Raw genomic sequence first — 25,678 nt, 5'->3', positions numbered from 1 at the left:
TTAGCATAGTATATCTCTCACCATCCCTTTCTTTTTAATTTATATATATATCTTTATATTTAAAGTACTTTTCTTGTAGATAATACATAGTCCAGTCTTGCTTTCCAGCCACTCTGATAGCCTCTGTCTTCTAATTGATGTATTTAGACTATTGATGTCCAAAGTGATTACTAATATAGAATTAATATTTACCATAATTCTTACTATTTTGTTTTTGTTGTTCCTGATAATTTGTTCTTGTCTTTCGTACTTTATCTGGTTTTTGTGGTTGTGATAGAGCATCTGTTATGATTACATTTTCCTCATCTTTTTAGTTTATTTATGTGGTCTGAATAATTATGATCCACAACCCCTGCCAATATGTGTACACTGAAAAACCTAATTCCTAAGGTGATGGTATTAGGAGGGGGATCTTGGGAATTGATTAGGTTTTAGGAGCAAAGCCTTCATGAATGGAATTGGTCCCTTATAAAACAGACACCTGGCTGGGGATTTGGCTCAATGGTTTCACCACCTGCTGCACAAGCGGAAGGATCTGAGTTCAATCCCTGGCACCAAAAAAAAAAAAAGAAACAGACACCTCACCCTTTTCACTATCTGAGGATATAGAGAGAAGGCACTATGTATGAATCAGAAATCAAGCCCTCACCAGACAATGTATTCTTGGATTTCCCAGCCTCCAGACCATAAAAAATAAATATCCATGGTTTTTAAACTACTCAATTTATGGTATGCTGTTCTCACAGCCCAAATACCCATATCAATTAAACTTCCTTTTTTATTTTTCTAAGTGGTTCCCCTAGAATTTACAGTATACATTCATAATTAATCTAAGTCCATTTTCAAAGTGTATCAAGTTCGCTTTCATGTCCACTGTACAGTTAGTGTTTATAATTTTGTCACTCATTTCTCTTGCCTTTGAGCATTCAGAAGCATATGTTCAGTATATATAATACATGTATACATAATCTAACATGATGTTGCTGTTAATTTGAACAATGCATCATTTGTTAGATTGATTATGAACAAGAAAACCAGGTTGTTATTATACCCTCATTTATTCATTCTCTAATGCTCATACATTGTTATGTAGATTAAAGTTTCTGAACCATATATTGTTCCTTCTCTCTGAATAACTTTTGACATTTCTTACAAAGCAGGTCTACAGGCAACAAATTCTTGAATTTTTCTCCTGAGAAATTATTTATTCTTCATTTTTGAAATATAATTTTATATGGTCCAGGATTCTAAGTAGATGGTTTTGATTTTGTTTTATTTTCCCCTGAGCACTTTAAATACTTTACTCTTTTTTTCATACCTGGTTTCTGAGAAGTTAGATGTGATCTTACCTGTTTCTCTATAGGGAAAGTGTCTCTACCTGTTTTAGTTACTTTTCTCCTTGCTGAGACAAAATACTCAATACCTAAAGTTAAAGGAGGAAAGGTTTATTTCAGCTCACAGTTTGTAGAGGTTTCAGTCCATAATCAGCTAGCTCCAAGGCAGGTGGCATGGCACACTGGTGTCACAGAGGAGAAGAAAACAGTTCATGGGATATAAGGTTGAAGGCAGGAGGCAGCAAAACCATCAAGTGAGGAAGCAGCAAGAGACAACAGAAGCCCTCTTTCTGTCCCTGATATTCTACCCAGGCTATAAAACTTTATGGTGGGTAGCATTCACACTTAGGATGGGACTTCCCATTATTCACACTCAGAGCCATGCCAAACCAATCAGTGGACTAATTTAGTAATCACATAGCCCTAATCCCAACATCACACACTTATTTGCAGCATCATGCACTCTATATCTAGCCACCTCTGAAAAAGCCAACCTATGACTTCATGAGTACTGGCAACCCTTGAAATGTTACTGGAAACCTCTGCAGTAGGCTCCAGTCTCCTGCTCAGTGTACAACGCAAACCTGAGAAAACAAAAACTAAAAGACAGAACTAAGAGAGACAAATCGGGAACCCAGGATGACTAATGCTGGTGCAAACAGCAAAGGTGCTGACCTTCCGAGCCACTGATTTTTATTGGAGTAAAGGCTAGCTATGTGCGAGGGTGGGATTATGTGCGAGGATGCTCAATCATGCAGTTTCTATGGAAACTAATGGAGGTAAGGCTCATAAAGGAAAAGACAAAGCATTCTCAAATTAGGAACAGAATATATGGTAGACAAAAGATATGGTTGTAATTAGAACATTGTCCATCTAGTTAAGAAAGTTTTAATTGTGGGAATGGAATTTGAGTGCAAGTTACTCTGACATTAGCAGGTAGGCTTTGGCTGGACTCACTTCTATAAACAAGCCAATTACGGAGTTAAATCTTTACAGCCTGCACTGCTTTCAGCCTGCTTTGGGCATAATCAATATTGCAGTCTTCCACACATGAGGCTTTGTGGGGACATCTAGACACAAGCCATAAAACTACCCTTCTTGGTGTCTTTCAAAATCTTTTTCTTTATGGATTTTTAAATTATGGATATGACATGCCTAAATGTGTTTTAGGTGTGCTTTGATTTAGTTTGTTTTTGTTTTTATTTTTTGCACTTATTCTACTGGTTGTTCTCCGTGCACCATGCATCTGTGGTTTGTTGTTTGAAATTAATTTAAGGAAATTTGTAGTCATTATTGCTTCAAATACTTTTTTCTGTTCCTTCTTTCCCATACTTTCTTTCCTTCTGTTTCTAGTGTATCCTTTCTATGTATATGTTACACCTGTTGTAGTTTTCCACATTTCTTGGAAATTCTGTTCTATTTTCTGTCTGGCTTTGGTTTTTATTTTTAAGATTCTGTTTCTGTGTCCTCAAGCTCAGAGGTTCCTTCCTCAGCTGGGTTTCTTCTCTACTGAGCCCATTAAAGGCTTGATGCATTTTTGCGGCAGTTTTTAATTCTCATATTTCTTTTTCCTTCTTATCTAGAGTTTCCATCTTTCTGCTTGCAGCATGCATTTGCTCTTGCACATTGTTTTTTTCCATTGAATCCTTTAGTATATTAGTCATGCTTTTTAAATTCCTGGTCTAATAATTCCTATATTGCCATATCTGATTGCTCAGTCTCTTCAAACTCTGGTTTCTTCTTTCCATATGCCTTGTAACTTTTTGTTGAAATGCAAACATAATGTAGTGGGTACAAAACACTATGGTAAATGGGCCTTTAATAATACAATTATTAGATGAGGAAAGTGTTCTATAGTCTTGTGTTTAGGTCTGATATTTTGTTTTGTTTTGGTTTGGTTTGGATTTTAAGACTCTACTTCTGGAATGTGAACTCACAGACTCACTTCAGTTTTTCTCCCCCTGTTACTCAGGACAGGATGGCAGAAAAAGGAGTGGAGTAGGGTATTTTCCTCTCCCCATTAGGTTAGGCTGTGATAAAACCCCAGCAGTTTAGTCTCTGGTTGAAAGCTTCTGCTGGGAACAGACCTTGTTAAGAACAATACATTCTGATACATCCCCTTTTGCCTGCTCCTGCTAGAAGCACTAAACCTCCTGGAGGTAAAAATAAGATTGATGGGCCTCTTGGTGTCTGAGTCCCTGATATTTTCAACTCTCAAAGTTGTCTTCTCTGACCATCCAGCAATTTGTCAAATACAGTTAAAATTTTCTTTCCTTGGTACTCCAGTAAGTCATAAATCTGTCTTACCTGTTGTCTCGCAAAGTTTGGGAGGCAGCAGTTTACCTTTTGACTTCACTTTCTTGCCATATGTAAAAGGAATTGTTCTTTTTTTTTTTCTTTTGCTTAAATTCTTTTATTGGTACATTTTAGGTATGCAATACGTTTACAGTTTTCATTGGGTGCTTGTACCTGTACATGATGTATCTTGGTTCTTATTTTTTCCCATTTGTGTGCCCTTCACCCGCTCCACCCTTCCCTATTTACATAGATTTTGTTTCTATTTTTTTCTTTTCTCATAATTTTTCCTTTCCCCTTCCCCTCCCACTTCCCCTACCTCTTTTAGTTTGTTCAGCTCTTTACTTGTTAAGATAGACTGGCAACCTCTACATGTCTTACATAACTAGAATCTAGAAATCAAAGTGAGTGGATTATTTTTAATTTACATTTTACTTTTCCTTCTTACCATTGAATTGTGTCATTCATCCTAGGTTTAATTTTGTACTATAGTTTCAGACGGAAAATTATTCTACTTTATAAGACATAATATTTAATTATTCCACTTAATTGGTCTTATCATAAATTAGAAAGGGAAAAATAAATGGATTATTTAAATGGCTTAAATATTTAGACTCTGAGGCTGTCAGGAATTTTAGGTGGCTGTTTTTTTAAATAATTATTGTAACTAATTTTGCAAACCTTTTTTTTTTTTTTTTCAGTATCGGGAATGAAACTCAGGACCTTGCACTTATGAATCAGGCACAGCACCATTGAGCCAAATCCCCAGCCCCTGCAAACCTTTTCTTTTTAAACTGATTTTAAATTTTTAGATTGTGATCTTTATCAGAAAAAGTAGTCTATTGATAGTCACATTTGATATCAAGCCTAGTCTTTCTTTCTTTATGTTTTTCAATATGACTTTGAGATGAAAAATTTATACTTCTGAAATATCGGGGAAACTGTTAGAAATACAATAGATTGCAATTGTAATAAAAATGGTGTGATCTCTTTGGGAGCTACTCTTCTGGGAGACGGTAAATTTTATTCTCTTTGAGCCCTCTGGATTCTTTTGCTGGCCCATACACAGGCTACTGACATAAAAGCAAGAGTGTCTAATCCAGTTTTTTTTTTTAACCTATTTTAGCTTCTTAACACAGTTAGCTCAAACCAGTGCACAAGGATGAATCTCAGTGAACAAATACCCTCAAATCCCAATTCTCCATCCCTTGGGTCTCCTCATGAGAGAACATAAAGAAATCACAGAGTATATGGGAACCCTTTTACCATGTATGTCAGCCATCCAAGGCTCTGGCAGTATGGCAAGCCCACAAGGAAACTAGAGAGAATGGCAGATTGTGTTTCTCAAAGATGGTGGCAATGACATAGCTTATCCAATGAGCTCCTTTTACAGTATGGCCTGACACTTCTTTCCATTGAGTGGTAAAATCCATCCCTATATCCTATAAACCTTGTAGACCTTTGTAACTGCTTTGACCAATGAAGAACACTAAGGTTGACTCTTTATGATTTCTGAGGCAAATTTATAAAAAATACATGCACTTTCACCTTTCACCTTGGTTGGTCCATTGGCACATTGACTCTGAATTCACCCACTAGTATTTGAGGAACCAGCTGTACAGAGGTTCACCTCAAGAAGGAACAAGTTCTCCAGTCCACAGTTTCTGCTGAACTCCCACCCAGCACCCAAGACTGATTTACCAGTCATGTAAATGAGCTTGCCAGTCCCCAACAAGGCACTCCAGCTAATGAGGTGTGCAATAGGGATGAGCTGTCTTCACTGAGTCCTGCTTTTTCTTGAGCAGAATAAAAGATCTTTTTAAAGGATGTTTTTTAGGTTAACTTGTTACATAGCAATAGTAATTGTTGCTAGTACTAAACATAAGGTATTCAGTACAACTTGGTCAAGTTTTCATGAAACAATGGCCCTGTAGCCCTTTGTATCAGTGAATTCTTTTTTCCCAAGTACCAATCATCATTATGTACACATGTACTCAATATGCTTCATACATGTAATAGAAAAGACAAAAAATAACGAGATTCGATTAATGAATTAAATTATTCTTCTGGATAAGCTCTACTTCTTTGAGATATTTTCATTCTATGTAAAAATTTCCACATCAAGAGCAATTCTAAAATGATCAGGACAATTAACAAGTTTTTATAGAAATTTATCACCATGTTGAATTATTTCAGTGACTATTGTTTTAAACTTATTGTGAGCATACCTATGAAATGCTAAGGAAATGAGACTTTCACAAATATAATTTTTCTTGCCATCCTCCCAAGATGATAGTATGTGTAGAATTGCTACTTCTACTTACAAGCACAGCAATATATATATAACATAACTTACTGGTTATTTCATGCATTTTATGTTGCAGAAGTTTAGAATTGGAGGAGATCTGAGTAATTATTTTAATCCTTTTTTTCCAAAAAAAGTGAAGATTAGAATTGGGAAATATCAAAGAGTTTAATGATTTTATGATCCTAACTGCTTGTTAGAATGATAAAGGTCTCCTCTTTATAGTTCCTTCTGATTTCATGGTCCTGGAATGGGGCCTAGGCATTTCTGGCATTTTTTAAAAGATTAATTTTTAATTTATAATACAGCCAGTATTGAGAACTAGTGAATTTAACAATGTGGTCTGCATAACACAACCCAAATACTGAATAAGCAACATTTAATAATATAGCATAGAAAACGAAAGCTCTGCTATCTAAATTTTATTTCGGTTATTTAAGTTAGTAAAGGAGAATGGTTAAGTGTGTGTATAATTTGTCTTTAACAGTGTCTAATACTTCCAAATCTCCCTTTTAAATTAGCAGAATGAAGGTCTCAAAGACTTTGACAGTATTCAGCTAATGCCCACTTACATTATCTTGAACAGTGCCCATTCATACTATTTTCTTCTCACTGTATTCATTTCACCACTTGATGATTATTTTTGGTGAGAAGATTCATACTTATGATATCATTTATCACATCAGTTTCTATATTCATTTAAGCTTTAAAAAGTTTAAGAAGAAATTAAATAAATAATAGAGCATGCAGTACTGTGATACAGGGTAGGAATTTGTAAAGGTGTGACTATAAAGACTGCACTATAGAAAGTCTTGGGTTAGTATCCCTGGGAGAGCAACAAGTAGTTATCCTGAGATTACCAATTCTCAGTGAACTGCTCTATCAACACATCAGACTCCACAGAAGAGAAAAAAATTCTCATTTTTTAATATAAACTTGATGTTGAAATGTAAAAGCTAACACCTATGAGGCAAGTCAGGCATTTGACACAACCTAAAATATTCATGAAGTGCCTTCAACCTAGTTTTTTTGATCTTAAATGTGTCACTCATTTGAAATACTTAGCAAGGGCCATGCTGGGACTCTAAATCCTGTAATGGAAAAATTATTCTAGTTTATTGGTACCAAAGAAAGTCAAGCAAATGTTAATATTAACAGATTGCATCTTACCTCCCTTAAATATCACTTGCATAGACAGCCAAGTGACAGTGTCTTAATCAGTCAAAATTAAAGCTGTTAATGTTAGGGCCTGCTTTCCCATTTCAGTGGCTATGGTTCTTTCTATCCTTTGGATAATCAGAATACATTCATAATGAAGGTGACATTGATTCAGCCATTAGGGGTTGATGGTGGCAAGGTTTAATTTGCTTGGTCAAAAATGCAGAGGTGAGTTGTGTCGCTACTAATTCCTTCAGGGACCTTCACAAAGGAAAACTTCTACCAGGTTCCAGAAGGAACCTGAAGGTCTGATTTCTTTGAAAGCAGCTGGATATGATTTATTTACATGCAGTGTCAGGGTTTCGAAGGCTAGCCAGTGAAAGGATGAATGTTTGATACAGGCAGCTGTGCAGGAACAGGCTGTACAAAGTGATACAAAGCAGGAGGACCTGTGCCTCAACCTTGCCTTCCAAATAGTTGTCAAAATATGTTTTCTCCCTAAACTAAAAAATTATGCTTCTCTGCATTCAAACAGCAGCACTGATATACAGAGTGCTTACTAAGGAATTCATTTTGATGATAATTTATTATACTCAAAGTTCATGATACATTGGCTATGTCCAAGAGGTTCCCCTAATTCTGAAGTTTATTTTACTTGATTTTTAGCATATGGTAACATCACAGTATGTTTTCAGTCTACCTGTAATTAGTAATGACCTGTCTACTTTTTTTTTTTCACCTGGCATGGGTTATTGCATCATGTAATTTATTTATTTATTTATTTATTTATTTATTTATTTATTTTTAGTATAAAGTGCTTTTTAAATTACATTGAAGATTTCATTAGTGTCATCATCTAAGAAAATGTAGGGCAAAAGTGAATAAGATCCTCTTGTATTTAACTTGATAATCACTAAATTTTTCCCTAATATTTATTTCAAAGATAAATCCATTAACTATTTACACCTGTAATGTGTTATGGAAATATGATTTTCCCTATGAGAAATCTATATGATTAGATGAACAAATAATTGAAAAAGGTTCAATGCCAGACCAAGTGGGGTGGGGGGAGCAGGCAAGGTGGTACACAGCTGTAATCCCAGCATCCCGGGAGGCTGAGTCAGGAGGATCCCAAGTTTGACCCCACTTTGGGCAATTTAGTAATTTGGAGAGAACTTGTCTCAAAATGAAAAATACAAATGAAAAAGGACTGGGAATATAGCTCAGTGTAAATACTCTGCATTCAATCTCCAGTACTAGGGGGAAAAAAAGAAAGAGAAAAGAAAACAATTCTAGCACAGCTTAGAAATTGTAAAAATTCCAAAAAGGGAAAACATTTAACATCATTATGACAAAAATATAAATTGACTGTAGCTTTGTGAGAACTGGTAAACAACTTGTTGGTTAACTCTACCTCTGACATTCCTGTAACCCCAGCCTCATTCAGCTTCTCTTCTCCCTCCTGAGTTCTTCAAATACGCTGTGTTCTTACCTCCCTTAGGTCATCACACATGTGCATGTGTCTGGTGTAGGTCATCTTTTTCTCTCCCTCTTTTCCCGAAAAACTTCTGCTTAGCTTGATTTTTAGCTGGCTGAAACCTCAGAAAATCAGATTCTTCTATGTACTTTAAGCTTTCTTTATACTGTAATTTTACATTGATTTGTGTAGTCACTTGATTAATGCCTGTCTTTCACCTGTCAGCTCAGTAAATACAAGGATGGTTTTTCTCCTCTCAACATCATATCCCTAGAAACTATAACACTGTAATTGTTTAATAAAGTTTTCCTGTGAAAGAAATTGGAGTTAAAAATTGCATTAACGTAGAGAGCAAAATAAAAGATAGATAATAAGAAATAGAGAGGTAGATCTTTTGCAGGAGGGAAGGGACCCAAGAGTTGGAGGGAGAGAGAAAGGGCAGGGGATGAAACAAGAATCAAAGTTCTGTAAATGTACCAGTTCCCCATGAGGAATGTAAGCATATGTACTATGAACATGCAGTAATAAATTAAAACAGAAAAATTAAAAGTATAATCGGTAATTTGACTGTTTTGGCCAATTGTCCTATTCAAAGCTGAGCATTTAGAAATATAGCTATATATCATCATAACTGCCTTTTGATAGCCATTACAGTTTACCAAAAATGCATGAATTATATATAGATAGCTTGATAAATTTTCACAAAATGAACATTCATGTAATCAGCACTGAAGTCAAGAAACAAAACCTGACCCTCATCCTAGATTTGCCTGTGGTACTAATTCCAGTAATAACCATTCCTTCAAAGGTAACCAGTTACACCTCTTGTATAAGATTTGTATCATGTTCTCTTTTTTATCTGATTTATATGCATTATATTTTTCAGACTCAGCCATATTGAACTATGTATACAGTTCATTCTTTTTCTTGCCTAGATAGTATTTTATTAAACAAATATTATACTGCTTTATCTGTTTCACAGTGGTGGACATTGGGTTGTTTATGTTTTTTAGCTATGCACAACCTCTTGTAGACATACATGCATTTCTGTAGAGTAACATGCCAAGGAATGGAAATGATGAATCATATCTTTTGCAAATATTTTCCCTTATTTGACTTTTCCAAGCACATTTAAGGAGCGTCTGCACCAATTTACATTCTCATCTGCAACATTAAGAACCCCACTCCCATATCTTCAGCAAGACTTGAGAATGAGTGTCTGTCCCTTTCATCTTTCAATGATCTGCACAGGGTACATTTGATTTTATTTAACTTTTAATAAATTTTCTAAATTTGTAAACATAGTTTGTTTCACATGTGTAAACCATGTTATGTTGGCTTGAGTTTACATCCTAGAAAGCAGGGACCACAAGCTAGACAAGTCTTATTCCTTGAATCTAACATACCAAGCATGGAACGCACTTTTGTTAGGGTAAATCTTGCTTTTACTTATTAAAGGACAGTAGATAGAATGGGACAGGGAAAGCCTCAGAAAAGAAACAATATCCGTGTATTTTATCCAAATAGGCAAACATTGATGAGAGGAAACCTCTTAATGTTTGTTAAATTTTATTTTCCTTTTATCTGTTCATCCACTCAGCTCTGTATTTGTGCTGAAACAAAAGAAAAGTGGTTCCCATTATATGTACGTCTTAGTTAACTGCATCGTTTCCTACTCAGTACATCAAAAAGATAATTAAAATTGTATTTCCTCTGACAGCCTGACTACATTTCTTTAGGAAGAGTTTTTTTATGATCTAGCTAAATTGTTTCTATTTCATTACTGATCAGTACCAAAAGTCAACAGAAGTCACAGTCTCAATACTCAATTTACATTTACTCCTTCAAGAAACATGGCTGTCCTGTACACTTAAAAGTTATATGTAGGTGCCTAAGGACATTAAAAAAATCTGATTAGAATTCTCCTTTACCCCGTAGCTTTTACAAAAAGAAAATAAAGGTAGGAAAGAATAAGAACTTCGCCCCAATGCCTTGATCACATTTAATGGTAACAGTTCTTCACTGAAAATAAGAGATTTCTATGGAAATGATAATCACCCTCCTGTGAATATATATAGAACTCATAAAACCTGAAGAGTTTGTAAAGGTCAGCAGGCACTGAAGGTTCTATCCTGGGGATAAATTTCTAAATAACCCCAAGGATAAAAGAGAGAGGGAGAGAAAGAAAAAGTTCAACTTCATGAAAGTAAAATGTGCAAACCTAACAGTTTCTGGATTATCATTTAATTATAGCCATCAATCACCTCACATCTGCTTTCTCCCAGTACTCAAGAAATTCCATCTAAAGCCATATGATCCAATCAACAGAGAATATATAGGTCATTAAGAATCCTAAGAATGGAGAGGAATATTTAAGAAATTACTCTGTAGAAGATTTTAGGAAATTACCTAAAAACACGACAGTAGAATTCATCTTTCAATCAATTGTAGGAAAACCCAAGAGGAAAACTGTCTTTAATTAATAAGATGAACATGGCTTACTCTTATGTACCAAGTCAGATGTAGCCTGGTGATAATTTTCAAAGGAACTTTCTTTCTAAGTTATGTTATTTCAATCTATATTTTCACTAATGTGTGAAACTGACCAGCAGTTAGTCATTTTATAAACATGATTTTTTATTGTCTTTAAATGAGCACGATTTCAAGTTGAGCTGTTAAAAATATATTTATTTCATTAATTGGTGCTGGGGGATACACACATACCTTTATGGATAACTTATTTTAAGGTTTAAAACGTTTCAATTTTTTATTTAAAAAAATTTGTACCAACTGATCCTAAATTGTACAGCTCAGGAATTAAATGGTGTTACTCTCTAAGCTCCAGTGAATTTAGAAAAGTGCATCAACCATGGTAATCTCCTTGTGGTGCTGCATTTATCTCCCACTAGATACTTAAATGTTTCCCTCTTCTTCTTAGGTAGATAATTGCAGTGGGGTTGGGACCAGACAGAGGAGTTGAGCTGGTGCTGAGCAGTGGCTATGAAAAGAAATGTCACCCTGATAGAAATAAATAGACTTTGAGACTATAATCTCTCCCTTCAATTATTTCTTAAACCATAAATGCCCAAGAGAAAGCTAGTCATTTATTTGTCTACAGAAATATTCATCTGAAGTCAAGTATAATTTTAAACTTGTTTTAGCTCTGTATGGCACTAATTCTCCTTATAGCAATCTTCTCTCTAGTACCACCTTTGTTTTCTCTCTAAATATGGGTTTCATCACAATGTTGTTTTGGCCTGTAGCTTTTAAGATTTTTTCTGTTTTAAAAATAATGATGTGTTTATTACCCATTTTCCCAACAGAGTTCATCTGGTGATTTAATGATCAGAAACATTCAACTGAAACACAGTGGAAAGTATGTCTGTATGGTTCAAACCAGGGTAGACAGTGTTTCATCTGCTGCCGAACTTATAGTAAGAGGTAAATGTTAATATCTCTTATTTTTTTTAACTTCACATGTTAACCAGTCATTCCTTACTGGAGGAAAAAATAGAATGAGATAATAAATGAGCATGAAAGTTAGATTATTGATTTGATTGTCCAAAGACAAATTATGGCAGTAAGGATGAGTGTTAACTGAAAGAAATAAAAAGCTCAACTCTGCCTTTCAAATAGTTCCCAATCTAATTGCCATTCCTCACCTACCTCCAAGTTGTGCTTGGAGCATTCCATTAATTCAGTAAATACATTTTATACGAGAGAAAATATTGTGTGTATGTCTGTTTCCAAAAGAATCAGAATTACTCAGAATGCTGGAGACAATGTGCCAATCGGGGCTGCTGTCCGTGGTGCCGATTTGCCACTGGTCTGAAAAATGACTAGAATGTGTCAAAGAATAAAACACTTTAAACAATAGCAGTGCGAGCTGCATAGCCACACCACTGGATTTAGGAAAAGGCATTTTACCATAGGAAAGAACACTGAATTTAGAAAGGTACGGAAATCCTGTTGAATAGAGGCCTCAAAAAGTAGGTGTCACTTGCAGTTGTGTAGTGTTAGGACTTTGGAATTGCTGCCTTACATCTAGATTTAAGACCTAACAATCAAACAGTGAAAAAGAGTGACACCATTAATGCCAGACAAATGGCTTTTTTTCCTAGATGCTTTTGAAATTGGAATGGATTGGAGGTATTAAAGTGGTCATATGACATACTCTTCGATGTGATAGAAGAGGATGACATTTATGGAATTGCTAACCACTGTTTGCACTCTTGCCTTCCTCAGGTTCACCTGGACCACCGGAAAATGTGAAGATTGATGAAATTACAGATACAACGGCCCAACTGTCTTGGAAAGAAGGAACAGACAACCACAGCCCGGTTACATCATATGCTATCCAGGCTAGAACACCTTTCTCCGTGGGCTGGCAAACTGTTACAACAGGTAAAGGGGGAAGGGCAAATGCCAGGGGCTCAAATAGATGGGTTTCAGATCAGTGCTAGGGCATGCAGACTCTTACCTACCTAATCTGTTCCTTTGTAGTGCCTGAGGTCATCGATGGGAAAACACACACAGCTACTGTGGTCGAATTAAATCCATGGGTAGAATATGAATTTCGAGTTGTAGCCAGTAACAAGATTGGAGGTGGAGAACCCAGTTTACCCTCAGAAAAAGTAAGAACTGAAGAGGCAGGTTAGTGTTTTTATTTTCTGAGTAATGGGTTAATAGATTTCTTTGGGTGCATATTTCAATTTTCCTTGTCCCTAGTCTCCAGGCCGGCAGGGGATTTGTCTCAATAATCCATTGTCACAATTATTTGACCTTTGTAATGGCAGAATTTGCCATATGGCATTTGTCAAAAGAAACACATGTAAGTGATTCTGATGTAGTGTGACATTTTCAAGAGTCCATTCCATCGTAAACGATCATTAGTGCACGTTGAGTGAATATATTTTTGTCACTGAAGGTTATAATTAATATCTGACATAGCTACCCTGTTAGTAGGGGAGTGCTGTTTTCATATATAACAACCATTGACAAAGTGGTAAGATAATGACGTTTGAGAGTTTCACTGGTAGGAAGTCTCTCCCACCAAGCTCAGCAAAATGAGCTTCAGCAATTAATAGTGTATTTTGGCCTCTCTAGTGTAAATTAAGAAAGAATTGTGTTTAGAATTATCATATGAGTCATCTGTTAATATAAACCATAAAATTCCTTTAATAATTCTAAAAATATCTTACTATTAGAACTCAAAATAAGAAAGTATGCATAGCATCGCATTATAGAGACAGCTAAGGAAACCTAAATACTTTCCTTTGCAGAATCTGTAATATTAATTGATATTAAATAAAATGATATTTGGAATAGAACTAGCATATCATGTTAGGAACTGGGCTATGATAAAAGTTATGGAATATGTTTTTTATAATTTTAATAATGCTGTTTTACTCAGGATAGTAAGGTATTATGGGAAATAGGGGCACTGTGCCCACCTTGGTGTCCCTTTGTTCACATAACAGGTATTGGGGAGTGTTTGCTATGCCCTCAGCACTTTTAGATATTTCAAATATTGCTGTATGACAGAGATCCACCTTCACAGAGGTTACATTGTAATTGTGTCATAGGGTTTACAAAACATAGAATTCTTCCTGGTAGTGGGGGAATCTAATGTCTGCATGAAGTTTATAAAGAAAATCTCCTAATAGGATTTGAGGATTTTAATTTTTGTCGTTCGTACAAAAGGCCAATGTTGTTGTGAGGGTTGTATCTTGGAGTAGTCACAGGTTAGATGACCATGCTGGATCATTTTCCTGTCATCCCTGGTGAACCACTTTTCCCTATTTTATTAACCTTCACACTATTTGCAAATTCTCTTTCAATTAGGTATTTTTTTACTCTTTGAGAGGTTTTGAATATTTCATAATTTCATGCAAATAAAAATTATTTGATGACCTCAATGGAATCTTTTATAATTTCATGCAAATATCAATAATTTTGAAGGCTGACAGTGTAGCTCAGTGTTAGATCATTAGCCTAGCATGTACTAAGCCTGGATTCCATCCCTGGCATAACATATAGATAAATAAACAATTTTGATCTCACTATTTAAAATATATGTGCACATGCATACATGTATTATGTGTTGATGATTAAATTATTTCAAATACTAAAAATAAGTAACATTGAGTCTTCTTTCAGATAAATATTACTGTATGCAAATAAGGTGTCATCTCTGTCTCTCTGACCCACACAGTTCCAGAAGTGCCTCCTTCTGAAGTCAATGGAGGAGGTGGAAGCCGGTCTGAACTCGTGATAACTTGGGATGTAAGTGTTTGGGCAGCATCTTCCTCATCAGGATGTTGCTGTTCTCACAGTCATAGCCTCCTGTGTGGCACTGGGGCTGGTGATGTTGGCACTGGTGCTCTTGGTGGGGATGCTGGCATTGGCAATGCTGAGAGTGATGCTGATGGTGTTGGTACTGGTGCTTATGCTTATGTTACGTGAGGATACTGGTGCTAATGGTGCTGGGGGTGGGGTTGCTGGTGGTGAGGGTGCTTGTGGTATTGGTACTGGTACTAGGGTAAGGTGGTAGGAATGCTGATACCACCAGTGTTGGCTCTGGGGCTGGTGGTGGGGATGCTGGGGCTCACGGTGTTGACGCTGGTGGTGAGGGTGCTGGCACTAGTGTGGATGAAGATGCTGATGCTGGTGGTACTAATAGTACCAGTGTTGAATGATAGAGCCAGTAGTGCTGATGTTCTGCTCATGCTAATGTTCGTGCTGGTGATGTTGATAGTGGTAGTGCTAGTGCTGCTGCTAACATCGATGGCACCGGCGGCACTGGTGTTACTGGGGGTGCTGTTGGTGATAATGATAGCAGGGGTGCTGGTGCTAATGAAGGTGGTGCTGGTTGTGATGGTGCTATTGCTGGTAGTGCTTCTGATACTATTTGTACTGGTGGTGCAGGTGGTGGCAGTGTCGATGCTGGCTGATGATGGCAGTATTCATTAAGGTGCTGGTGGTCTTGCTGGTGGCACAGGTGTTAATGATGGTCCTAGTAGTGCTGATGGTAGCAGTGCTGGGGCTGGTTCTAATGGTACTGGTGCTGCCCATGGTACTGGTGGTCATTTATGTGATGTTGATGTTGTGGGTGTTGGTAATACAGCCAGTGGCATAGGTGGTGGTGCTAGAGGTTCCAGTGCTGGTGATAACGCTGGTGCTCATGTGGCACTGATACTGGTGGTTTCAATGCTGGTGTAAGTGGCATTTGTGACAGTGGTAGTAGTGTTCACGATGCTGTGTCATAGTCATGGTGTTTCTCGTGCTTCTGATGCTTGTGGTGGTGTGGTAGTAGTGGTTAAGATTTTTGAATGATCGCTCTGTGCCACCCACTATTTCTATCATTTTGCATGTATTTTTCTCATTCCACTCTTGCAAAATTTTATAGCTGTAAACACTAAGGCACATAGGTATTAAACAATTTCCTCAAGGTCACCTGGCATTTTAACACAGGGATGAAAGTAAGTCCTAACTGTTGACTCTTGCCATGCCCTGAACACTTTCCCTGTAACCCTTGATTTCCTGCAGTTGATATCACACATTCCGTCATGTGCCTGAGTCTCTTTTTTTCCTTGCCATCCTTTCATTCTTTGATTTATATCATAATGGGAGAAAATGTAATTAATGTGTTTAAAGTCATGAGGTATTAGTACTAAAATTATCTGTATTTGAAGATGTTGTTAAAAAATAAAAAGACATGATCTCATAATGGATTGTCAGTAGAATTTTTGAAATCACCCAGACACATCTTTGGGTTTAGTAAGTTGTACTTCCTTTATTTTAACTCCTTTATACTTAAGCATTATAACCAGAGGTAATTTCTTTCCATAAAATCAGTATTAGGAAGTAGCTTATCTGTATTTGATTTAAGATATCAGGTATGCCTGCTTGAAAGAATACCTTTCTGGGAGCTCAGACTTGGGCCAAAAGATATTTGGAAACTTGAATAATTACAGAAAATTCTAGTTAATTATCTAGATGTGTATGATTGAGTGGTATATGTTTAAAAGCAGCTGACTTGACTTTTCCATTAGTGTTTTTCTCCTTTTTTAATCCAACTCTTTCATGCAGTCTAGATTATTGTTTAATGACCTTTACGAAAAACTAAAAATGATAGTTGCGTTTACTTTTCCCTTGCCCTATGTGTAAGGGTGATTCTGTATGTCCTTTCTTTGTAGCCAGTCCCTGAAGAACTGCAGAATGGTGAAGGTTTTGGGTATGTTGTTGCCTTCCGCCCTCTTGGGGTTACCACCTGGATCCAGACAGTGGTGACATCTCCTGACACCCCAAGATATGTCTTTAGGAATGAAAGCATCATGCCATTTTCACCGTATGAAGTTAAAGTGGGTGTTTATAATAACAAAGGTGAAGGACCATTTAGCCCAGTGACAACAGTGTTCTCTGCAGAAGAAGGTGTGGAAAACATCAGTCTAAACCTAATAAAACTGTTGTGCTCAAAAACTGATTTAGAGGTTCTTTGTGACTTCAGATGTATTTTTTTTCAAAAGAACAATAATCAAAACTATCATTAGAGTCTCAGTCCAGGTCATAAAGATTGACCATAACTGACTTGAAGTATAAGAGTCAGTGGACCATTAGCACTTGGAGCAGTTCATTAAAACTGAGTCACAGGGAACTCATCCTGAATTCCAGCTTGTGTTGTAGGAAATATAACGGTCCACAGTTCATTTTTCTTCTTGATGTAATAATCATTTAGTCCCTTGGTGCTGCCTTAGGCCAATGCTTAGAGTAATTTCTAAGGCCCAAGAAAAGGATATTAGGTATAGGTAGGACCAAAAGTATGACATTGAAGGATGCAGAATGTGTAGCTTTAAAGGATATACATTCCAGCTGGTATAGATACATGCATATTTCTCTCTGACCCCATTCTATTTTATTGCCTTCCTTTTAAACTTCTCCAGATACATCTGAATTTTCTCTCAAAATCACTTTAGAAAATAATGAAAAAGTTAGAGGGATCATACAGAATTGCCATTTTATTGATCTACAATAGAATATTGGTTGTATCATGTACTTCTACCTAACAGAAAAGGCAGGATGTAACATGTATTGAAAACTTATCACCTGCCAGTCATGACTTACTTTGAATTGCCAAATAAAGGATAAATTGTATGCATTATTCACTATTCCCCTTTTACAAATGAGAAAATGTAAGTTCAATGAAAAAGATGGCTAAATTTGCCAAAATCCATTTAATAACAGTGAAGCCAGTAGTTTAACCCAAGGTCTTTGGCCTTCACTACCATGAACTCATGAAATATGAGCCACAGTGCCCTCACTTCATTCCAGACCTTGCAGTAAATTGCAAAAGCAGTCCACAATTTTCATTACTAAAAATAATAAGTAGAGTCATTTTCTCTTAGGACTCCCACCTGGTTTGTTTTTTCTTTTCATTTTTTATTGAATTCAGGTAGTACAAATGTCTTTGCAAAAGTAAGTGTCTTGCCTTCATATTGTATTACAACCCAGACTCCATTTCCAAAGCTACTAAAACTTACAAAGTTAGATTATGGGACTGAGCAATGATGGTGATTAACCAGGGAGTTTTTGAATACTGCTTGGAATATACATTGGCACCTGATGCCTACAAGGCAAGGGAGAAATCGCCACAGTCTTGTACCTCTTCTTGCTTCCCTTACTTCGCTTCTGCTGTCACCATTCCTCCCTCCACAGATGAGTTGGTAAAGGGCTTTCTGTGCAAACATCAGAAATAAATGCAGCTTGCCTAAGAAAAAAGTGAGGAACTTATTGGAAATCTGCTAGGGCATCCTCTGGGAATCAAGCGAAGAGTTAGAAAGCCAACCTCATGAAGAACTTTAATCAGAGAAGCCCTGGGGTTCAGGAAATTATCTGCTCCTCTGGTGTGCCAGTGCCAAATTGATTGGCCCCAAGCACTCCTCATCTCTTCAAACTAAGGTTCAGACTCTCAGGAGAGAAAATTGAACAGACGCATTCTTAAACCAAGACTCGGTCTCAGTATCAGCCAATCATATCCAGAGAGTGGGATCATTTAACACAGGAATGAATATTGAGGGGTTGGGAATTCCTGCTCAGAAATGAATCCTGAGAATGAATTTTCTCAATCATGAGAATCACTGTGGATCCCCCAAACCCCAAGGGTATTTATAGAGAGGGAATGTACTTACTGTGTGTAACATGTGCATGTCTATTTCCTTGAAGAGTCTGCCATCCATCTAATTTAAATTTGTCCCATCTGTGGGCTCAGGCTGGAGAGGGTAGCCCATGCTTATTGAGCAGATGAACTTTGCTTGACCTTGACCTTCATTTGCCAACACAAAAATAAGTCGCATTTGTAGACGTAGGCATTCTCAGATAGCTGGGCTGAGATGAAGGAAAAGGGAACAAAGACAGGGTATAGAGAACAAAAAAGAAATAAGGGAAGAAAAGAAAGATACCAAAGAAAAGATGAGAAGGAGGAAAATACAGGTTGCTATGGCCATGAAGCAAGGAAAATCCTGCAGCCATGATGCCAGCCCTTCCCAAGCTATAGACTAGTTTCTGTGTTTTCAAGACCTGAGCATGTTCTCAAATATTTTTACAGAATACATATGAAACTTTCACATATGCTAAAATGCTCTTTAAAAATATGTTCAAAGAGTTTTTTATTTAACTGCCAAAATTATTATTATATTTCAATGTCTATTCCTAAACAGAGCCTACAGTAGCCCCATCTCAGGTGTCTGCCCATAGCGTGTCTTCCTCAGAAATTGAAGTTGCATGGAACACCATTCCATGGAAGTTGAGCAATGGACGTTTACTTGGCTATGAGGTAATTTATTTTAAAATTAATTCCTGGCTTGTCTTCATTCATTTAAAATTCTTCATAACAGTAACAATCTTAGATGTGTTGTCTTTAGTTGAAATTTTCTTAACAGAACATTGTTTCATCTGATGATCAATAGATACTGAGTTTAACTTAGCCAGTTAAATTAAAATAACTTTAGTTTGAGTACAAAAAGGAACTGACAACTAATATGAAAGGAAATCACTTATCGTGAGGGTCAAATCTGTTACATGGTGTGTTACATTTTCATTGATATAACAATATACCTTAGAAAGTCAACTTAAGGGAGAAAAGGTTTATTTTGGCTCATGGTTTCAGAGATTTCAGTCCATGCCAACTGGATCCATTGCTTTTAGGGCAGTCGGGGGGAGCGGCTAGTGGGTTTTCTCCTTCTGCTTTTGTTTTAATTGATCCTTCACCATACTGGATGGTGCTGTCCACATTCAGGACAGTTCATGTACATTAGTTTTCTGTCCCACATCCTATCATCTCTGGAAACACCCAGACACATCTACAAGGTATGCTTTATCAATTTCCTGGATACCTCTTAATCCAATCCACATTAACTGTTACAGATGGGTTGACTTAAAATAAGGGTAAACTCAAACTCAAATATTAAATTCAGTGTTTGATCAAGTCAATAGGAAATTACTTTTCTCAAGCTCTTAGGGCTTACTTTCTTAGTGATCATGTTATGTTGTGAGATTCTCTTTTAGGCTCTGGAGAACATAGCTACGTATAATGTAATTCTTGCTTCCAAACACCTTGTTATCCAGTGAAATAAGATGAAATATCTAAAAGGGGATAACATAACACCAAATATATTGAAGGTCAGAACAGGTCATTCAGGCAGGAAATATTTCAGTGGATAAGAAATATGAGCCACCTTGATAGACTCCACGGTGGTGGTAAGGTTTAAAAAGGACTCTAAAGGAAAAGTAAACAAGCATGGAGGGAGTGAAAATATTCCAGATTTAGCATAGTATATTATAGGGAGTAAAAGAGTAGAGGCCATCTGTAGAATAAAGTTCTATTAGAGCAGGTGATTAAAGAAAGAGGCAGAATGGTCAGGTTCTAGATAGCTTGGAATCCTATGCAGAGTCATTTGGACTGGACCCATATTTTGTAGGAAATAATGAAGTTAAGTGACAAGATAAACAAAAATTTTAAGAATATTTATCCAACAGTGATATTATAGGGGTCATAGTAGTTGGGTTTTCATCTCCATCACAGCAGCCTTCCTGGGAAACTTCCCTTCACATGTATAATGCCTGACTCAGTGGCACATTTACATGGTCACATTCATATCACATGGCTGCATACCCTCCTATGCCAACACAGCCTTAAACGCTTACACCACAGTAGCCTGAGCTGAAGCAGTTACATTCTTGTTTGAGATGTTTAAGTAAACAATATGGAGATCATCATTAGAAAGCATGATGCAGTCAGATTTTGTGGCACAATTCACTCTTCTTCTGATAAGGACATGGGCAAGCAGCAGAAAGCTAATCTGTAGAGATGAGGTAGAACAGATATGCTCTCCTGTCACCTAAAGAATAAAGGAAATGGTGGGTGATGAAGCATCAAAGAGAGCATAGTAAAATAGCTCTTTGATAATTGCCCAATTTCCCAGTGCCCTGACTATGTTCTTTTCCATGATATTACTTTGCCCTTCTCAGTAAATTCTCTTTATATTTGAACAGCTTTGAAAGCATTTTTGTTCTTTTATCCAAACAAGCATTGACTTGAATAAAGTAGAGAAAGGACAGACACTAAAGCAGTGATGCTCAAAGTAGAGCTCATGGATGCCATTCCCTGGAATTACCTGAATTTATCATTGCAAGTGAGGAAATTGCTCTCACGGAACCCACTGAATGCAGACATCTAGGTCCTCTCGGTGGTGTACACGTTTTGTAAGTATAGTTTCCATAAGGAAATATCTTCCGGCACACTTCAGTATAAGAAACACCAGTCACAACATGGGGAGAAACAGTTTTCCAGACTTAAGGAAAGTGAAGAAGTAAACCACACACACACATACAGTAGGGCAGTGTGATCAGCCTCTTAAGGGAAGCCAAGAAGAGTTGGATGGAGGAATGGTCTAATTACATGTCAACGGATATAAGCAGTGAATCACAAAGAGGAGGCCACAGCAGCTTCCCCATGATTAGAAATGGCAGTGACATTGACAGTGCAGCAAAGTGGGATGGAAGGAGGAGCACAACTATAAAGCAGTGGACCTGAGACCAGTCCCATGGCAAATCCCAGTTCTGCCACTTACTGCCTGTGTTAGAAGAGTGACATAAGTACTGTGCACCTAATTTTCCTCACCTGCAGCATGGGGAGAGTAGTAGGCCTAGCCTCAGAAGGATTTTGAGAGGAGTGAATGAGGTGAGATATGTAATATGCTTCTCATAATTTCCGGCTTATCATAATCTACCAATTGGTTCAAGCTGTATCTCAAAAGAATTTTTGAGATATTATTTTATCTGTTTTACCCCAGTAAATATTCTCAGACAAATGTTTAACTCTAAGCTCCCTTCCTTTAAGACTATCAAGAGGAGTTGCCTTCCCTTTAGCTTTATTTCCAAAGTTCAGGCCCTTAATGAAATTGTCCCATGTACCCCGAAGGATGAGAACAGAAAAATGCAACTAGGGGAAAACAGAAGAAATATTTTGAGTGACATTGGAGAAAATAAGGTTTGGGAGCTTTGAAAATCTCCTTGGGTTCACATCTTTTGCAGGCAGCTCCCAGGTTGGTGACAAGATCAGAGAAGGGGAAACTTTGTTTCCCACACTGAGCAGTGATTTCCCATTCACTAAGAATGGCCCTGAAATGTTAGAGGTAAAGGCATCAAATCTCTTAGCTTGTTACCTTGGCAAGGCTTCTGGAAAGGAGCCACAAGAGTGAATGTGACTGAATTCCCTTTTAGTTGAATACTTAAAAAAATTAATGAACACATTTGGCAGTGCTCACTTGGGGAACTGAGATGCACATCCCCCATGAAAACCTTTGCCTATTATGTCAGGATCACAATTCTGACTTAGTTGTACCTTGTGAAATAATTAAGAGAAGAGTGTGTGTGTTTGTGTTTGTGTGTGCGTGTGTGTGTGTATGGACTTCAAGCATTGTAAGACTCTTAGCAATTATTGGTGATTGTTGGATATCATGGGTTAGATAACTTTTTTTAATATATAAATTTAAGCTGATACGAATCTTTTAGATAAGGATATTCTCTATGAAAGTAGAATTACACCACTGTTGGTCATGTCAGGAAAGAGTGTTTGATTTATAGAGAGAAGAGATTCCTAATGGAGCCATCCTGGTGTGCAGTTAAGACCCACACCGTTTTAGAATTACACAAGCCTGCATTCAAATAAACTGGGTTAAGATATAACCTCCACAAGGTACAAGGTACTCTTATTGTTTGTCCAGTGATATTGCCCTTTGTAGTAGCTTGCCCTGGGGTGGGGTGGGGCAAAGAAATCTGTAGAAGGTGTGCAAAAATGTGTCAACCGAATAGACACAGTTTTGGCTTCTGTCTCACTGCCGCATGTCCTTGAGCAGATTACTAATGCTCTCCAAGGCTCACTTAAAATAGAGATAATAATAGTAACTCACAGCTGCATTTGAGAATTAAATGAGATAAAGCAGCCATTGTCAAAATGGCCCAACAAGACTTGTAGCTTCCACTTTGTCTGTTTTGAATATTGGCCTTGAGGGTGAGATTTCATTGCAAGAAAAAAAATTGAAAACCTGTGAAGTAATACAGAATACTTAGTGCAGTCCCAGTGTGTCCACAGTGGCTATTATTCCTATTGCCCTTTGGGCAGGAGGCAAAAAGATAAGAGCAGCAAGAAAATGGAACTTACTTTTGATACTAATTGTGGGCTGAAACGTATTATATCTTACTTGTTTTGTAAAGAACACCAAACAGACTATCCCAATGTAGCATGAATATTATATTGAAAGAAAAGAACGATTGAAAATTTCTTCCCCAAGTACTTGGTATATCTGAAGATAATGAAACAAGTTAAGAGAAAGATGTACTAATTGGGAAAATCTTAAAAAATAATTTGTGTAATTCTACCTAGATAAAAAAATGTGTCTTTTTTTAGTTTCAGTAATGATTTTAAAATTAACCTAGAAAACTAAATGACTTAGGAGAGTATTTAATTATCAGTCGTGTGGCTAACTTTCTGGGTTGCAGTTTCCCCAATTTGGTTTGAAAATTGTTAATAGCTCCTGCCTTTCTCTCATCTCAGTGAGAGTTGATCATGTGCTATGTGCCATGCTGAGCACACATCATCATTAGCATCTAGACTAATTTTCTTTCTGATTTGACCAAGGAGTAGTTGAGGAGCTCATTTCCCTGGGCTCTAATTTATTTCATCTGCTAAGCCGTTACGCCCAGGTTTAGATCTTGACTGGTGCCCTTTTGGATAGAACGAGAGAGCCAGATATGATAAAGATGAGCCAGAACCTTTACTTTCAGAGAGAGTGGGTACCTGAGGAACAAACCTCTGAATTTCTTGCCTGGTATATACACTGTCAATTTCTTTAAAGTCATTTTCTGTTATGAAAGAATAACATACTGGAGTTCACCATAGTCTGTTCCATATTTTTATGAATAACTAGAAAAGAGAAGCTTGAAAGAACCAAACAAAAAGAATAATGTTAATTACCCTGAATTGATTAATTCATGGCATGTACAATATTGAAATTCCACACCCTATCCCATAAATATGTACAATTATTACTTATTAATAAAAAATTAAAAGGAAAAAAGAATGAACCTTGGAAGGACAACTTGGATAAGCAATTTAAACAAGCCTACACTAGAATAGAATATTTGGGGAAACCTCAGAGATTTTTGTAAAAGTTTGGCAAGTAACATATTTAATGTAATATAGCAGAATGGCTAGCAGAAACTTCCTTGATGCCTTCATCCAGCCTCCTGTTCCCAACAGCTGTTGAGAACATGTTTAAGTCCCAATACTTTAATTAGAATAGAAAAATATTAAATATTTGAATACCATTTTAAATATGAAAATTCCACTGGAGAAAAGAAATATGTGTTGAGTCTCATTCCCTGTTTTGGGATAAAGAATTCCCTATACACTAGCATGAGTTGAAATAGTTCATACATGAATATAAGGCAGGCAAAATCCATTCAGGTAAATAAAATGGAGATTTTGGATGGGTGGAAGGACTGGTTATGAGGGGTCTCAGTGACCATCCTGATGAGCAGAGTGGTGGGGCACCATAGTAGCTGCGTGCTTCACTGTCAGCCAGCAGAGCTAAAGGACAATCCTCAGGGCCCAATGCTGCTGCAGTCTTGGTTAATTACTCCAGTACAAACCGCATGTTTGATGATAGGTGCACGGGAATAAATATTCCAGCCTCTTTTCTTCTCTGCCTTCTATTGGCTAAATCCAGTGAGAAGTCAGAAAGGGCAAAGAGCTGCCCCACATGTGGAACTGATACTTCCAGGACTAAGCAGAGGGAAGAGCACAAAAGAGATCTGGACTCTTATTCCTAAAAGACCTTTGAATAGGAAGAAAAGTTCCAAAGGGGTAGGGGTAGTGGGAGGGGCAGGGGAAAGGAAAGAAGGAAAAAGAAAAATGATGAGAAATGGAAAAAATGGAAATAAAGTCTTTGTAAATAGGGAAGGATGGAGGGGGTGAAGGGAGGGCTAGGAATGGGGAAAAAATAAGAACCAAGATGCATCATGTAAAGGTACAAGTTCCCAATGAGAAATGTAATTGTGTTCTATACCTAAAATGTACCAATAAAAGAATTTAAGAAAAAAGAAAATAAAAAAGACTTTTGAGTGAATTTTTGCCTGCTTTCTATTTACTTAATGTGTCCAATCTAACTGCAATGCGAAAATATTCATCTTTCTAAAAGTCTTTAAGTATACCCATAATTATTTGTCTATTAAAAGAGTATTTCTCACTTTGTACTCTTTAATGGCCAAGAAAACATGCCATTATTTAATACATTATTTCTATAAACTGTTTTCATCTTATTTTTAAATTAAGTAAAACCTCTGATTCAGTAATATCAATAACTCTTCACAGCAGGAGCATTACTTTTTAGAATAGCCAAGTTACTCACAGAAATAGAGGTAACATTTTAAATCCTAATATTCTTCAAGTTTGAATTTGTTTACATTCCAAGATAAAAGTATGTTGACTTGCAAAATGGTTCTGTGTTCCTGAAGATAAACATTGCATTATCTCACAAGGAAATTGAAGTA

General features: G+C 36.8%; 1 protein-coding gene across 3 annotated transcripts in view; it reads left to right on the top strand.

The window, feature by feature from the left end:
- Window positions 1–25,678, top strand: part of Cntn3 (contactin 3) — a 372,584-nt gene that overhangs the window by 326,336 nt on the left and 20,570 nt on the right. For all 3 annotated transcript variants that reach the window (XM_087182023.1, XM_021266045.2, XM_004854216.3), the window contains 6 exons: window positions 11,893–12,010; window positions 12,815–12,973; window positions 13,073–13,222; window positions 14,784–14,854; window positions 16,768–17,002; window positions 19,285–19,400. In XM_087182023.1, coding sequence (XP_087038149.1) covers window positions 11,893–12,010; window positions 12,815–12,973; window positions 13,073–13,222; window positions 14,784–14,854; window positions 16,768–17,002; window positions 19,285–19,400 — 849 coding nt within the window. The remainder of the gene's footprint in view (window positions 1–11,892; window positions 12,011–12,814; window positions 12,974–13,072; window positions 13,223–14,783; window positions 14,855–16,767; window positions 17,003–19,284; window positions 19,401–25,678) is intronic.

The sequence above is a fragment of the Heterocephalus glaber genome, unplaced genomic scaffold, assembly GCF_053883595.1.
Source record: "Heterocephalus glaber isolate CG9 unplaced genomic scaffold, H.glaber_assembly_v1.0 deba00001472, whole genome shotgun sequence".
Lineage (NCBI taxonomy): Eukaryota > Metazoa > Chordata > Mammalia > Rodentia > Bathyergidae > Heterocephalus > Heterocephalus glaber.
Note: the sequence above shows the minus strand (reverse complement) of the source record. Positions and strands in the feature narration are given on the sequence as shown.